General features: G+C 39.9%; 1 protein-coding gene across 3 annotated transcripts in view; it reads right to left on the bottom strand.

Annotated features, from left to right (window-relative positions):
• The window catches only part of Adamts12 (ADAM metallopeptidase with thrombospondin type 1 motif 12), a 252,692-nt gene that overhangs the window by 77,129 nt on the left and 161,523 nt on the right, over positions 1 to 14,040 (bottom strand). For all 3 annotated transcript variants that reach the window (XM_087896951.1, XM_087896950.1, XM_085676631.2), the window contains exons 12-13: positions 13,254 to 13,423; positions 5,113 to 5,246 (exon numbers count right to left, since the gene is read on the bottom strand). In XM_087896951.1, coding sequence (XP_087753077.1) covers positions 5,113 to 5,246; positions 13,254 to 13,423 — 304 coding nt within the window. The remainder of the gene's footprint in view (positions 1 to 5,112; positions 5,247 to 13,253; positions 13,424 to 14,040) is intronic.

Below are 14,040 nucleotides of genomic sequence, written 5' to 3'. Positions count from 1 at the left end.
GTTTATCATAGGAACAGAAAGCAAAGGAGAACACTCCCCTAAGAGTTAAAAACTAAATGAAGTGCTTAATAGGTCAGTCCTCCCTGCTGTCCATAAGTCAAGGGGGGCTGGGAGGACTCTGAAGAGAAAGAAATACATTTGAATCTGACAGCATGTGCTTTGGCAACAGGGACCTTTCGTATGGCCTTTCTGCCGTCAGAGGGATGAGAGGTGGCTGTGCGGCTGTGAATGTGATCTTACGGAGGAGAGAGGATCATTGCAGATATAATCAAAAGAGGAAGAGGTCACGCGGGATTACAGTGGCTCTAAACTCAATAACCGGCGTCCGGATGAACAGTTCTGCAGACACAGACACATGGAGTGAAGACTGCCCTAATAAAGACGGATGGAGACAGAAAGTGAGGTAGCTAAAGGTTAGAACTGACATGGGGTGTCAAAGTCTTCACTAAGCCTTCAGAGGGAACGTGGCTGCCCCCACACTTCATTTCAGACTTCTAGCTTGAAGAATTCTAAGACAATATGTTTTTTTGGTCTTAAGTCACCAGGCTTATAGGAAGCAGTTTACGATAGCCCTGCTATAGTTTTATTTTTCCTGTTTAAGCTGTAGAAACTAGTTCAGAGAGGCTAAATCATTTCCCCAGTCACATTTGAAGCTCTTACGGCACCTTGCATCTTGGCTCTTTGATAGCTCACCATTGCTGTAAATGTGGAGCCCAAACCCTTATTGTGGGGTCCATGACCCCACCACACCCATGGCTGTTCCTCCAGGCTCACTGCACAGTCTCTCCCTTCAGCACCTCACACTGCCTCCAACACTCTCTCCCACGGTTAATTTATACTTTCACTCAAGACACTCTGAGGGGATACTTCTAGGGAACTTGCATCAGACTGTCACTGGGAAAGACATTCTCGGACCACTTGAGTAGAGGACACTGAGGGGTTGAAAGTTTCCAGAACAATCTCTTTGGCTCTTTGTCAGAGTCTCCAGCTACACTGTAACCACCTGTTACTGAGTGGCTGACCTCACCTGTGTTTCCAGAGCTTGTATTTGAACTCAGACTTCTTGGTGGCAGAACTTGTTTTGAAATGGTGGTTTGTTGTTTTCTGCTAAAGAGGAGTCAGGGCTTATTTTTTGTATCTGAAACTTGGTTGATAGCTAATTCAGAGAATATAGCAACAGAATAAGAAGACTAGAGATGCTAGAAAATTCCTACAACCTAGATCTTAAGAGGATATCTTATATCTAGGCCATTACACATATTCTTGACATAAGTTTTTGAACTTAAAAAATTAGTGTGAATCTATAGAAGGTAGCCAGTTGTTGCTCCTAAAAAAGATCATAACTGACATCTAGAAAAGAGGAGAAAGCCAACTGAGAGAAATTGGCTTATTCTATTAAGTTCATTTAATGGATTTCAGTAGATAGCCAGGACTCTTCATATTTTGCTCAAAACACTAGTTTTCATATGCAAAATAAAATAGTATCTTTATACATGCAAATTTACCCAGGTCTAAAAGCCAATATTAGCATTACCTTTCTGGTGACTACAGTTCTCAGCCCTGACTGCATAATAATCGTGTTGGAAGCTTTTAAAATATCACTGTCCCTGGCACAGGATTCTGAATTAACAAGTTTGAGACATAGCGCAGAAATCAGTAATTTTTAACAGCTTCCTGATGCTCTAAAATAAAGCTAGGATATCCGTGATAGCCAGAATTACTTCTTTAGAGTAAGTTGGAGCTGTTGGGTCCTGAAATATGTAAACTGACCTAATCCAAAATACATGTTTTGGGCTTTTTGTAGCTGCCACAAGAAGTAATTGGCTTAACAGAAAATTTTGGTTGAATGATTTTAAAATTAAAATCTAATCATGGCTTGTTATTAGCTCCCTGGAACCCAGAAATAACTGTCTTGCCTCCTGTGTTTTGGTCTCCATTCAGGTAAAGACAAAAGCAGTTTTAAGAAGGAAAGTACACCATCCAGGGACACTAAACATTTATGCAATGATTTTTCACTTTGCTCAGTTGAAAATAATGCCATAATTTTTTACAAAGCAAAATGCATTGAGCTTATTGTGCAATTGTGCATTTCAATCAGCGCTATTTTTGTAGCAGCTTAGGGAATATGATCTTATAAAAATATTTGGCAATCCCTATGAAGTAGACCTATTAAAATCCTAATTTTAAAATCACATTTTTATTTATTCTTTGAGAAGTTCCTACATATATACACTATAAACATCCTCATTTTTATTATTAGTCATTCAATACCCAGGCAGGCTGTTGTCATTTCCTGACTATTGCACATAGAGCAATAATGAACATCAGTGATCAATTACGTCTATTAGGATGTGGAGTTCTCTGATGCCTAAGAGTTGCACAGCTGCGTCATGTGGTAGAGCTATTTCTAGGTTTTGAGGACCCACTGCAGGGATTTCCATAGGGGATGCAGCAGTTTGCATCTCTACCAACAGTGAGCAAGCCTTCCCCTTTTACCACACCCATGCCAGCCAGTCAGCATTTAACACCACTGTATTTCACTTTTATTTGTTTAAACAAACTTGTTCACTTGTTTTTCTTTTTAGACCTTCTGATTGGGATAAGATGAAACATCAAAGTGCTTTCCATTAGTATGTCTCTGATAGCTAAGGATGTTGACATTTTTAAAATGCTTCTTGACTTTTGTATTTCATCCTTTGAGAACTCTCTAAAGTGTACTACATTTACACAACGGAATATTATTGAACTGTGAAGGAAAACAAAATTATAAAAATTTCTGGTAAATGGATGGAACGGGAAATAATCATTACAGGCAACACAGACTCAGAACGGCAAACAGTGCTTGGTTTCCTCTCATTTATAGATGCTAGTTTTGAATCTTTGGATATGTGTATTCTGATTGGAATGCCCACAGACATCAGGAAATTAGTAAAAATCCACGAGAAGCTCAAAAGAAGGGAAAGAGAAGACGGACGGCAGTGGTGTGAAGAGCTAAAGCAACACTGAAGAATAGAAGAGGGCTAAGTGGGTGGGGGAAACGAAGGGTAAAGTAGGGAACACAGAGAGCAATAACTAACCTTAAAGACATTTTGAATAAATCATATGGAAACTACTACTATAGATGCCTCCAAAAATAAATGTTTGCTAAATATAAAAAGATTTAAAAGGAAACTACCCTATAACAGGGCAACAATGCCTCTACTAGTTACCAGAGGCCAACAAATGAAAGATCCAGTACCAGGAATAGCTTATCTCTTTTCGAATTGTTGGTCAGTAAATTCCCATAGATCCTGCAAACATTACAAATTATTATCAGTTCTCTGGGCAACCTCACATTGCTAAAGATACCACATACTTGGATCGTAGAGCGTGGAGAAGTAAAGCTGGTTGGTACTCACTTAAAAGCTTCATCTCTAATGGCCAGCTTTCCGAGTGTTTAAACGTGCAACTATACCTCTAGAGGAGAAAATTGAACATCACTCTTATCCAGATGTGAAACCTGTGAGCTATGACTGACCTGACAGACTGGGGCCCTGGGGCAATAGTGACATGAATGTCTTGAAAGTAACCACTTTCTGATTGGATATCAGGCTTGCTCCACAAGTTGAACTTCATTCCTGACACTGTTATTAGGGTCAAGGACGCGGGCTAGACAGGCCATACACCCTAGGGGAAGAAGCTTCTACCATAGTACTAAACATCCTTCTAAGTATCTTATATCCATGGAGTGGTGTATCTCCCAACCCTTATCAGAGAAACTTATTTTTAAAGAAGATTAATAATAGAGATGCTCACAGCTGGTTATCTTGCAGAGAATAAGATATTGCAGGGTGCTTAGCCTTACACGGGACATCTATACCACAGTCTCTCCTCCTAGGATTCGGGAATCACTGCAGGAGAGGGGGCATAAAGGTCGTAAGGGCCTGAGGCAGCAGATGACTACAAGGAAATGGTGATTGCCAGACACAGCAAGGCCATTGCATCCATGCCCTGGCAGAAGTGGCGATGGCACACAGAAGACCTGAACAACTCAAGCCAAACAACATCAAAAACTCTCATCATGGAGTTATTGGCAACTGACGGCTGGTAGAAGAAGGAGAATCAATTTTCTTAAGGGCCTCCGGCTGATCACACGTTAGAGAAAAGCCACTTATTTAAGAGTACAAGGGCAACAGAAACTATACTTGATGGGAAGAAAAAGAGATACACAGCTGGGCGGGTAGGGAACTGGGAGTTGGATTGCGGAGAAGGTGAATATGACTAAAATACATTGTATGAAAATTGCAAAGAAATAATAAAAATGAGAAAAAATAATATCCTAATATTATGACAGAAAGCTGATTCTTGCAGAAAGATGTCCAAGATGGTATAGTTGGTAAATGATGGTGTGGAATGAGCTCCCAGTCTTGAGCATGAAGGCTAAGCCATTGCTTTATTAACAGTACATTAGGTGTCATGGTACCTTTTCCCTTTCACTAACTAAAAGCACCTTCTCTTTAAACAGATTTATGGCTAGACTTTGGATCACAAGACGTATTCTTTCATTTCTTGAAAAATTAAATACAAGCAACAAGAAGTAATTTTTAATGACTTTACTCTTAGCATTAACAAACAGGTCTAAGCAGGTAAAGTTTGAACTGATTACCAGGGTGAATCTAGAAAACACTTAAAAATCAAAAACCTGTGTTATTGCTTTCCCATCATGCACTCTCCTTATGAGACACTTATGTTGACAGTGGAGAAACTTTAGAGAAAACAGTGTTAAGATGAGTTTGTTTTTCAAATTTAATATTCTCGAAAGAGTCAAGGTTGCCTTTTCCTATAATGTGCCTTTAATTGGGCTCTTCAGTTTGGTTCTGCTTGATGTCTGAAATAACATCCTTGTGGCCAATAGAAAATGAAGACATAAAATATCAGCTGGAAAAATTATTCACAACAAACTGTCTTCAATGAGTGTGGAGAGGTCTTACCTTCTTGCGTATCTGACCATTTATTAGTAAAGAAATCAGACACATGTAAATGCCATAAAAGAATAAGCTAACAACTTCTGACTTCATAAATTTAAAACCCACCATTTTGTAAAGTTGTAGATGAAGGAAACATACCCAATACCTTACATATGCCATTAATACAGACATTTCTGCTGCTGCCACCTTCAAAGCAAGGGGTGCCGTCGATGACAGCATCCAGCATTTTCTCGGAAAACTGCTCATCTATGGGTCTGCAGTACAGCTCACAAGGATGTGCTGAAGCGAGAAGAAGACAAATCCCTGTGAGGTAACTCTGCAGCTCAGACCTTTCCCGGGATTCCTGTGTACTCATGACTTACAAGTACCATTTAAGAACCCATCTTTTGCCTTCCTAAGATACATACTAACATGTAGGCACTTTTGTTCCTCTTTTTGTCAACAAAAACCTTATAATGAATTGTATTTGTAAGACTAGTTGAAAATTCTGTATGCCCTTCGTTGTAAATGATCAATCCTACACTGAACTGTACATAAAAATAAGAAAGCCTGGGGCATTTGGTGTTGGCCTAGGAAATCAGTAATCATAGCAGGTAATGCTGGATCCAGACAAGTCTGATGCTCGCTCTTTGTAGCAAGGTGAGCCAAGTTCTAGGGGGAAGGCAGTCTTTTCCCGTGGCACCAACATCAGCACCACCATCTTAACACCCCCAACGAGGAGTCATATTTCACCAAACTCTAAAATGTGCTTCGATACAAATTCACAACTACATAGAAGTAAAGAATATGATATCCTGCAAACTGGAACCCAATATAATTATCACAGGAGCCCATCACTTTACTGCGCGTCCCACTTGGAAGTCATTCTAAGAGTCAGCTTTTCACTGCCTTGGGAATAAAGACAGGAACATCATATGAAACATACCTACCTAAATCTTCACACACAATACTCAGAAAACTAAAAGACTTAAAGCATAGGTGCCTCAAATTTTTTAATGGATAATATGTGAAGTAGTATTTTTCTTTTGAATGTTATATTTTGAGTGTTACGTTTCCTGGCAGTGCTAAAAAATTGAAGTTGATGCCACCCACACACTAGGCAAACACTCTACCATGGAGCTATACCCCAAGCCCACACTTTACTTTAGGTGAGAACTTGAGGATGTCTTCTTCAGAAATCCCTATGGGAAGCTCCCCTAGATCTCTGTGCTATGGGCAGAGCTGGTGGCCTCTTGATGCTGAGACAAGCCTTACCCTGCATGGATAAACATCAGAGGCAAAACTAAGGTGCCAGCTCTGACTACGTTGGTTTAAGGATGTGATGATCCATGCCACAAAATGAAAGTCTAAAACTCGAGCAAGCACAGCCAAGAGCTAAGAGTCTGGCACTAAATACTAAGGCCTCTGGACAAACTGGAGACAGAGGTCAGTGACATCATTATAAACCCAAAGGATGGGAAGATGGAAATAAAGAATGCCAAATGATTTCGTAGTTGCCGGAGAAGATGGACACAGTCAGACTGTTCTGCAAAGGGCCATGGAGAGGACCCTAGAACGGAGGGAGAAACAGAAACTGGGATTACTGTCAACTTCCTTTCCTGGCAGACAGATTGACACTACCACCGACCAACCTGGAGGAGAAGCACTTCGGAGTAGTCAGTCACCCAGGAGTAATCATGCTCTCTCAGGGATGAGAGCATCCATTTGTCTGTTCAGTCTAGGGAACCACTTACTAAGACGTTGATCTGAGTTTGAGAAACCAGATTCATAATTTTGTATTTGGACACATGCAGAAAAGGAAAGCATTCCTCAAAAAATTACAGAGATTTCCTTTAAAAACAGTTACACAGTGGCCAGGTGTGCTGGTATAGACCTTTAACCCCAGCACCCAGAAAGTAGAAGCAGATGGGTCTCTGTGAGTTAGAGGCCAGCCTAGTCTACATAAGGAATTCCAGGGCAGACAAGGCTACCTGGTGAGACTCTATCTCAAACAAAGAAAGATGCTTATTTACTTCAAAGCTGTTGGGAAGAGTCAGGTATGAAGTAGGGTGGATTTTAAAGGAGGTACTTAATCTTCTGTCACATAACTGTGTTTTTATAGTAAGTAACTCCCCCATCCATGTTAAGCACTACACCAAGTTCTGAGTGGTGAAGTCCCGATGCTTGTTATATGTTTGTGATCATATGGTTTTTTTCTTTCAGTTTATTTATATGATGAATTACATTGATAGATTTTTGTATGTTGAACCAGTCCTGCATCTCTGGGATGAAGCCTACTTGATCATAATGGATATTTTTTTAATGTGTTCTTGGATTCTGTTTGCCAGAATTTTATTGAGAATTTTTGCATCGATGTTCATGAGTGAGATTGGTCTGTAATTCTCTTTCTTGGTTGTGTCTTTGTGTGGTTTTGGAATCAGGGTGACTGTAGCTTTGTAAAAAGAGTTTGACAAAGACTCTTCTGATTCTATTATGTGAAACACATTAAGGAGTATAGGTATCAGCTCTTTTTGGAAATTCTGATAAAATTCTGCATTAAAGCCATCAGGTCCTGGGCTTTTTTTTGGTTGGGAGGTTTTTTATGACAGCTTCTATTTCCTCACAATGTATAGATCTATTTAAATTGTTCACCTGGTCTTGATTTAATTTTGGTAAATGGTACTTATCTAAAAACAAGTCCATTTCTTTTACATTTTCCAGTTTTGTGGCATACAGGCTTTTGTAGTAAGACCTAATGATTCTCTGAATTTCCTCAGTGTCTGTTGTTATGTCCCCCTTTTCATTTCTGACCTTGTTAATTTGCATGTTCTCTCTCTGTCTTTTGATTAGTTTGGATAAAGGTTTGTCAGTCTTGTTGACTTTCTCAAAGAACCAGCTCTTTGTTTCATTGATTCTTTGGATTGTTTTCTGTGTTTCTATTTTGTTGATTTCAGCCCTCAGTTTGATTATTTCCAATCCTCTACTCTTCCTGGGTGAATCTGCTTCTTTTTTTTCTAGAACTTTCAGCTGTGCTGTTAAGTCTCTAATGTGAGCTTTCTCCGTTTTTTTCAATGTGGGCACTTAGTGCAATGAACTTTCCTCTTAGCACTGCTTTCATAGTGTCCCATAGGTTTGGGTATGTTGTGTCTTTATTTTCGTTGAATTCAAGGAAGACTTTAATTTCTTTCTTTATTTCTTCCCTGACCCAGGGATGGTTCAGTAGTTGACTGTTCAGCTTCCAAGAGTTTGTAGGCTTTCTGGGGGTAGAATTATTGTTAAATTCTAACTTTTTCCCATGGTGATCTGATAAGACACAGATGGTTACTACTATTTTTTTTGTATCTGTGGAAGTTTGCTTGTTTGTGGGTCTGCGCTGTGTGACATCCCTCCTGAACGATAAAACCACCCAAAGAGATTTTTGTTAGTCTTGTTTACACAGTAAATTAAAAGAAAGCTGACTTGCTGAAATTAGCGGTAATGCTTTATTAAACATTATTTCTGGACTTCGTTTTCATTTATACAGGTTATCTCCTTTCGTAATTCCTATGCAGCTCGTACTTTTATCACCTATATCAAGATTTAGTAAATGTAGATATAAGAGACATAAATCCTGCGGTCTTCCAGTATGAATGGCAAAGCTAATCCACCAGATCGACTGAGTTCAGGGTCCAAAGTATTACCCCCTACGATGTGTCATTTAGATGATTTAATCCCACAAGAATGTCTTTGATGAGATCTTTAACAAGTCCCCATTTTGCACCATTATACAAACTCAGTAACACACCAACTGGACTCCATTTGAATATAATATACATTATCTCATGGTGCACATATATGGGGAAAGGACTAGATCCTGGAATAATAATTTCTACAGAGAACAGCTGAAATAGTTTCAGTTCATGAAAATCGAAGATTCTCTTTCTGTGCTTCAGCTGTATGCTAAGCACTCGGCCCTGTGCTGTACACACACAATAAGCGCTCAGCGAATGATGGCCATCATTTTTATATTCTCACCATTAACTTAAGGATTTCGAAAGCTCATTAAAAGTGGCATTGACATCTAGTGACTTCATTCCAATTTCTTCAACTAGTGAAGAGATCAGTGAGTGCTGCTCAGCTCTCATGACAAACAGCAACAAAACAGACACAAAACACCTCTGCAGATTATTAATTATTAACCAGGCTTGCATTAAGTTCATACTTTATTTGCATATTTTCTAAATGACTGGTGGTTTTGCCCATTTAGGGTAAAGAATATACATCTCGTTCAGACAGACGGGTATCTCCGGTCTTTCTTTACCAGAACTGTGGACGTCATCAGTGCTGTTCTGCTTGGGTCTTAACCACAGAGGTCCTCCTGTCTGCAGCTCGAAGGCTATGGGTTTGAAGTGTCCTCAACAGCCATGTTCTTAGGGACATTGAGGTCAAGTATATGTTGATTAGCTACTGACAGCCAGTAGAGGCTGGGAAGGAATATACGCTCAGTAAGATGCGGAAAGAAGTTCAGGATGGAAGATTTTCCTTCACGCAGCACTGAGTTTGAGATATTGGGGCCCAAATTTTATTCCCAGCTCAAAATTTTCAGAGTTTAGGCTGCACAGAGGGGACTCTTCGAAAGACAGTGTTGTAAGCATTGACACATCAACCTCTCCCAGAGTGATTACTGTTGAACATTACTATTGCAAAAGACGCCTGATTTATCTTTGCCAACTAAATGCTGTGGCATTATCAATGTTATTTGTGAAAATATTCTGTATGGATCAACAAGGGATGTCATTTTAATCATGAGACAATATTAGCTCAGGCTGTCATAAAAATAACTATGAACTTTATTAGTAGAGAAGTCAAGAGGATTTGCACAGCAGTGGAATGCTTACCCAGAGACAAACGCACACATCAACTAAGCTGAATTTCTGTAATGGGAAGCTGTGCTGTGCAATTAACTGAGAGGAATATGTGAACTTTCATTCCACGATCTACACTTAGGGAATCAAGAAAGCTTCAAAATCGACAAGGACAATCTATTCTTGTGCAAACAAAGAATGTGTTATTAACGATGATTACTTCCTGGGAACAGATTGAATGCGATGATATAATGAGAGTGCATTTTTCTTTCATTCGATTGGGAACATTTACAGTTTATAAAACACATATAATCCTTTCCACAGCAATGCCTCGGCTCTGGAACAAAACAATAGAAATTGAATACTCTCCTTCATTTCATGGTTATCACAACATATTTCCATGATGAGAGGTCTTCATTTCAAAACTCCCCATCCACTCTGTCTTCCCAGTATAGGATTGACACACCCTTTAATGTTAGACCATGCAAACATACATGAAGTATGCTGCACATACAAAACACAAATGTCTGTTGAATGCAAGTGTGCGGTTTGCTAGCCTCAGAAATATCTGTTGAGTGGTACTTTGAGATTATTCTGAAAATAAAGCTTGCTTTGAGTCAGAGGGTGGACTAGCTACTAGTTAAGCAAAATTGACCATAGGGATGTGGAGGACTGCGGACAGACAGGTGACAGAAAGGAATAAGGTGGGTTTGAGAGAGAATCTCAGCCTCTTTGGAGGAAGATCAGAAGAGGTAGGAAGTCACTGGTGGCTACTCTCCTGCTTCTCTGATCTTTCAGGTTCTTATCCCAATATCTGACTCTTGATTATTTTATTGGTAAAGAACAATTAGATAAATGCTTCAAATATCCTTAGATATCTGTGGCAAAAACAATAGCAGGCACTATGTAGATCAACAACTGTCTTTAATTTATCTTTAAAATTAGCATATAATATATTGCATAACATTATGACATTTTCAAGTAAAGTGTGTCTTAGTAGATTTCCCTCTCCCCTTGCCTCTACTACCCTCTTACCTCTCCTTTTCCCTCACAGTCACCCCCCACTTCTACATCCACTAGACTAACTGCTTTTATCCTTTCAGAGTTTATCTATGCTTTAGACCAGGGAGAACTCTGGTTGAAGAAGGCAATGAAAACAGAAGGTTTAGTGTCCCTTAAACAGTTTGTGATGCTGAGTCAAAACTCCTGCATGTGCCCCAGCCCCACTTCTCCAGCCTCTCTTTCATGGTACTTTGAGTGAGTCTGTAGGTATCATTATCTTGTCACAAGGGGTTCTAAATAAGGAGGCAAGGGTGGCAAAGGATAGTTTTCTTTCTCGCTGGTCCTCATGTGTACCAGAAATTCACTGACTCAGATTTGGGCCACAGAGTCTAAAACCTCTCGTGCTGAATTCATTGTCTGACATCTACTCTCCTGCCCTGCTGTATCCTTTCGTCTCGTCATGTGATGTTTTCCCTCTAGCTTTCAATAGCATTTGTAATTCGGCTAAGTGAAAGTACTAAAAACAATTTGCAGGTGAACTCTTGCCCTCAAACTGCCTGATTAACCTTTCCCACGAGCTTGTGTGACTGAGTGAATTTACTGAGTCAGAGTTTGTGCCTTCAGTTCTACAGAAATGTAATCACTTAATACTTTTTGTCAGTGACTCTATAAGTGATCATTATGTACAAAAATGCAAAAATTAAATAAAACTTGTTTTTAATAGATGAATCTTACTTCTGCACTGTGTGATTCATCCGCTCTCCGAAAAAAGCTCATATAACTGGATGTAATTATTGAATCAAAGGTTACATTTTTGATTCTGCTAAAACAGGATGGCTTGGCCTTTGGGGTTAATAATCTTAAGAAGTGACCATTAGAAGTAGAAACATCAAGCTTGAAATGAAGAATAAAAATATAAGATGAGGAAAAATTTGGATGCATCTTGTGTGGCTTGGGGAAAACGGCAGCTGTTCAGATGTGGGGAAAACACTAGCCTGGAGGGTTGATGCTTTGATCACAGATAAGCAGTTAGCTCAGCCATCATACTCAATTCCAGTGATAAATGCAAACCAGTCACTCCAAAGGATACAAAAGCTTTGCCTACTCTTAAGACCCTCATTTATTTAGTACCCACAGCCACAGTAAGCAAAAAGTAGGTACATAATAATTGCTTATAAATCAATGAAAAGTCAAATTGAATCAACCCTTTTTATGTCAAGTCAAGCTATTTGAACTATCAGCATTCAATACATTCAACTCCAATTCTGCACCCTTGGGGAGGGTATGGGATACGAACTGAGCACCCATAAGACCAAGGGACCTGTTTTCGTATGTTAGTCCTAGAAGGCTACTCATTCATTCCATGAATTCAGTGACCCCAACGCTTTCAACAAAATATGCAGGACATAGACACAGATGGCAGTGACTAAATGTTTCTTTCTCATTCCTTGTTTGGGAGCCCGTGAGGATGCACATTTGCTTTCCTAAAAGTGAATGTTTTGATTGCACCAATACCTGATTGCCTCACTCCCATAAAGCAAGAACTGGGGACAAGGAAAAATGATAGCTAACAAGATGCTTTGGAGACTCAATGCGGGCAAATCTCTGAAGAGCTTTTGAGTAGAGCTTTTGACTAGAATTGTTCTAGAAGCCAACTGTGAGATTCTTGCATCTGCGGCTCCTCATGACTCTCAGCACATTGGAATTTCAGGAATCTAATCATCATATGAAAGTTAGATTAGCTATTCTTTTCACTCCCTTGCCTCAAATAGCCTTAAGTTAGGGAGATCTTTCTTGTTTTAGTCCTTGTTCAAGTAATAATGATTAGCATAGACGACGGATTGCTGACTCCATGCTCAGGAAGGAATGTAGAACTATATCTGACAGTGGTCAATACAGTAGTTACATTCTTCATCTTAGTCAATTTTCCATCCCTTGGCACGCCTCCTTGAGATCTTTGATTTTACTGTGAATCTTCACGTGCTATGCTTCGCACATGAAATGTTGATCTCAGGCCCAGCACTCATCCTGATGAAGTCATTCTTACTATCTTGACTTTTTTGAGCTGTTCTCCTCTATATGGAATGACTTTTTTTTTCAACGCCTTACTTTTTCTTTCCTTCACAGAAAGACCTACTTACCTAAACTCATCAGCTGCCTTGAAACTATTCCTGCCTCATCTGTCCTGAATATCTACTGAAAATCACATTCCGGTCCATAGGACCACCAACAAGCAATGAGTATTCTAAATTCATGTCTCATTTACGCAAGCGAGGCACTATGTTTGAAGGACATCACTTTCATCTTCTACGGGGAAGAATAAGGCATACTCAGCCTTCAACATTTAGAGGTCAGCTTGAGCCAGTTAGTATACTTGTCTTCTACAATTGAGAACCCCTGATGACCTCTGTAAAGCTTCTGAGAAACTCTAGATCCGAGACTCATGTTGAAGGCCCCTTACCTTGATTAAACACGGGGAACCAGCGATAGAATGCATTTTTGTAGGGAACGGTGTCAAATTCACTGCACTGCATCTGCCGGAAAGTCGGAGTATCTGAGCGGCAGGGACGGACGTTGCATAAGCGATAGCGTTTTCTTTCTCCGGTGCAGTATTTCCCGCCAAACTTTGGTCTACAGATAAAATAGACAAGCTGTTCTTTAAGTTTCCCAAGAAGTCCACAATTTCCTTGTAAAATCCTTTGCCACCTAGCCATGACTGTTCCTTGTCAAGCCATGTCAGTTTCTGACCTGAAGAAACAGATAAAGCCTTCCAATTACTTGTGTTATGAGCTGCAGCCCGAGTTCTTAGCCATCTGCTCCCTCAGCTGATTTGCAGCCCCAAGAAACAATCCCACCAGACTAGTTGTGTTCTTGTTGTCTGTGACAACCATGAGACTCAGTTTACTTCCCCGTCCCCATCTTTCTTAGTGCAAGCTGAGCTTGGGTAGCTCACACAGCAGACTCTTCCTTCGCCTCTTCCTTGAGGAGGTATCACGAACTGTCCTTAACTTCCGAGGTCACGCAAGTCTTCATTCATTAACAGGGACTCTGTGACTTGACATCTGCCCTTCTCATTTCCAACTGACAAGTATTACCAAGAAGAGCCCCTTAGGAGCCAAGCTGTGCCAGTATTTCACAGTCCCTGTAATGGTCTCACTTGACCAGAGCTGAAGATAAGGTCAGGAAAAGAACCCAGGGGAAAATGAGGTTTCTAGACCATTGCATATCAACTGTGATCAAAGAAAGCT

Source organism: Myodes glareolus, chromosome 15 (assembly GCF_982192425.1).
Source record: "Myodes glareolus chromosome 15, mMyoGla1.1, whole genome shotgun sequence".
NCBI classification, from domain to species: Eukaryota; Metazoa; Chordata; class Mammalia; order Rodentia; family Cricetidae; genus Myodes; species Myodes glareolus.
This window is presented reverse-complemented; position numbering and strand designations above follow the sequence as displayed.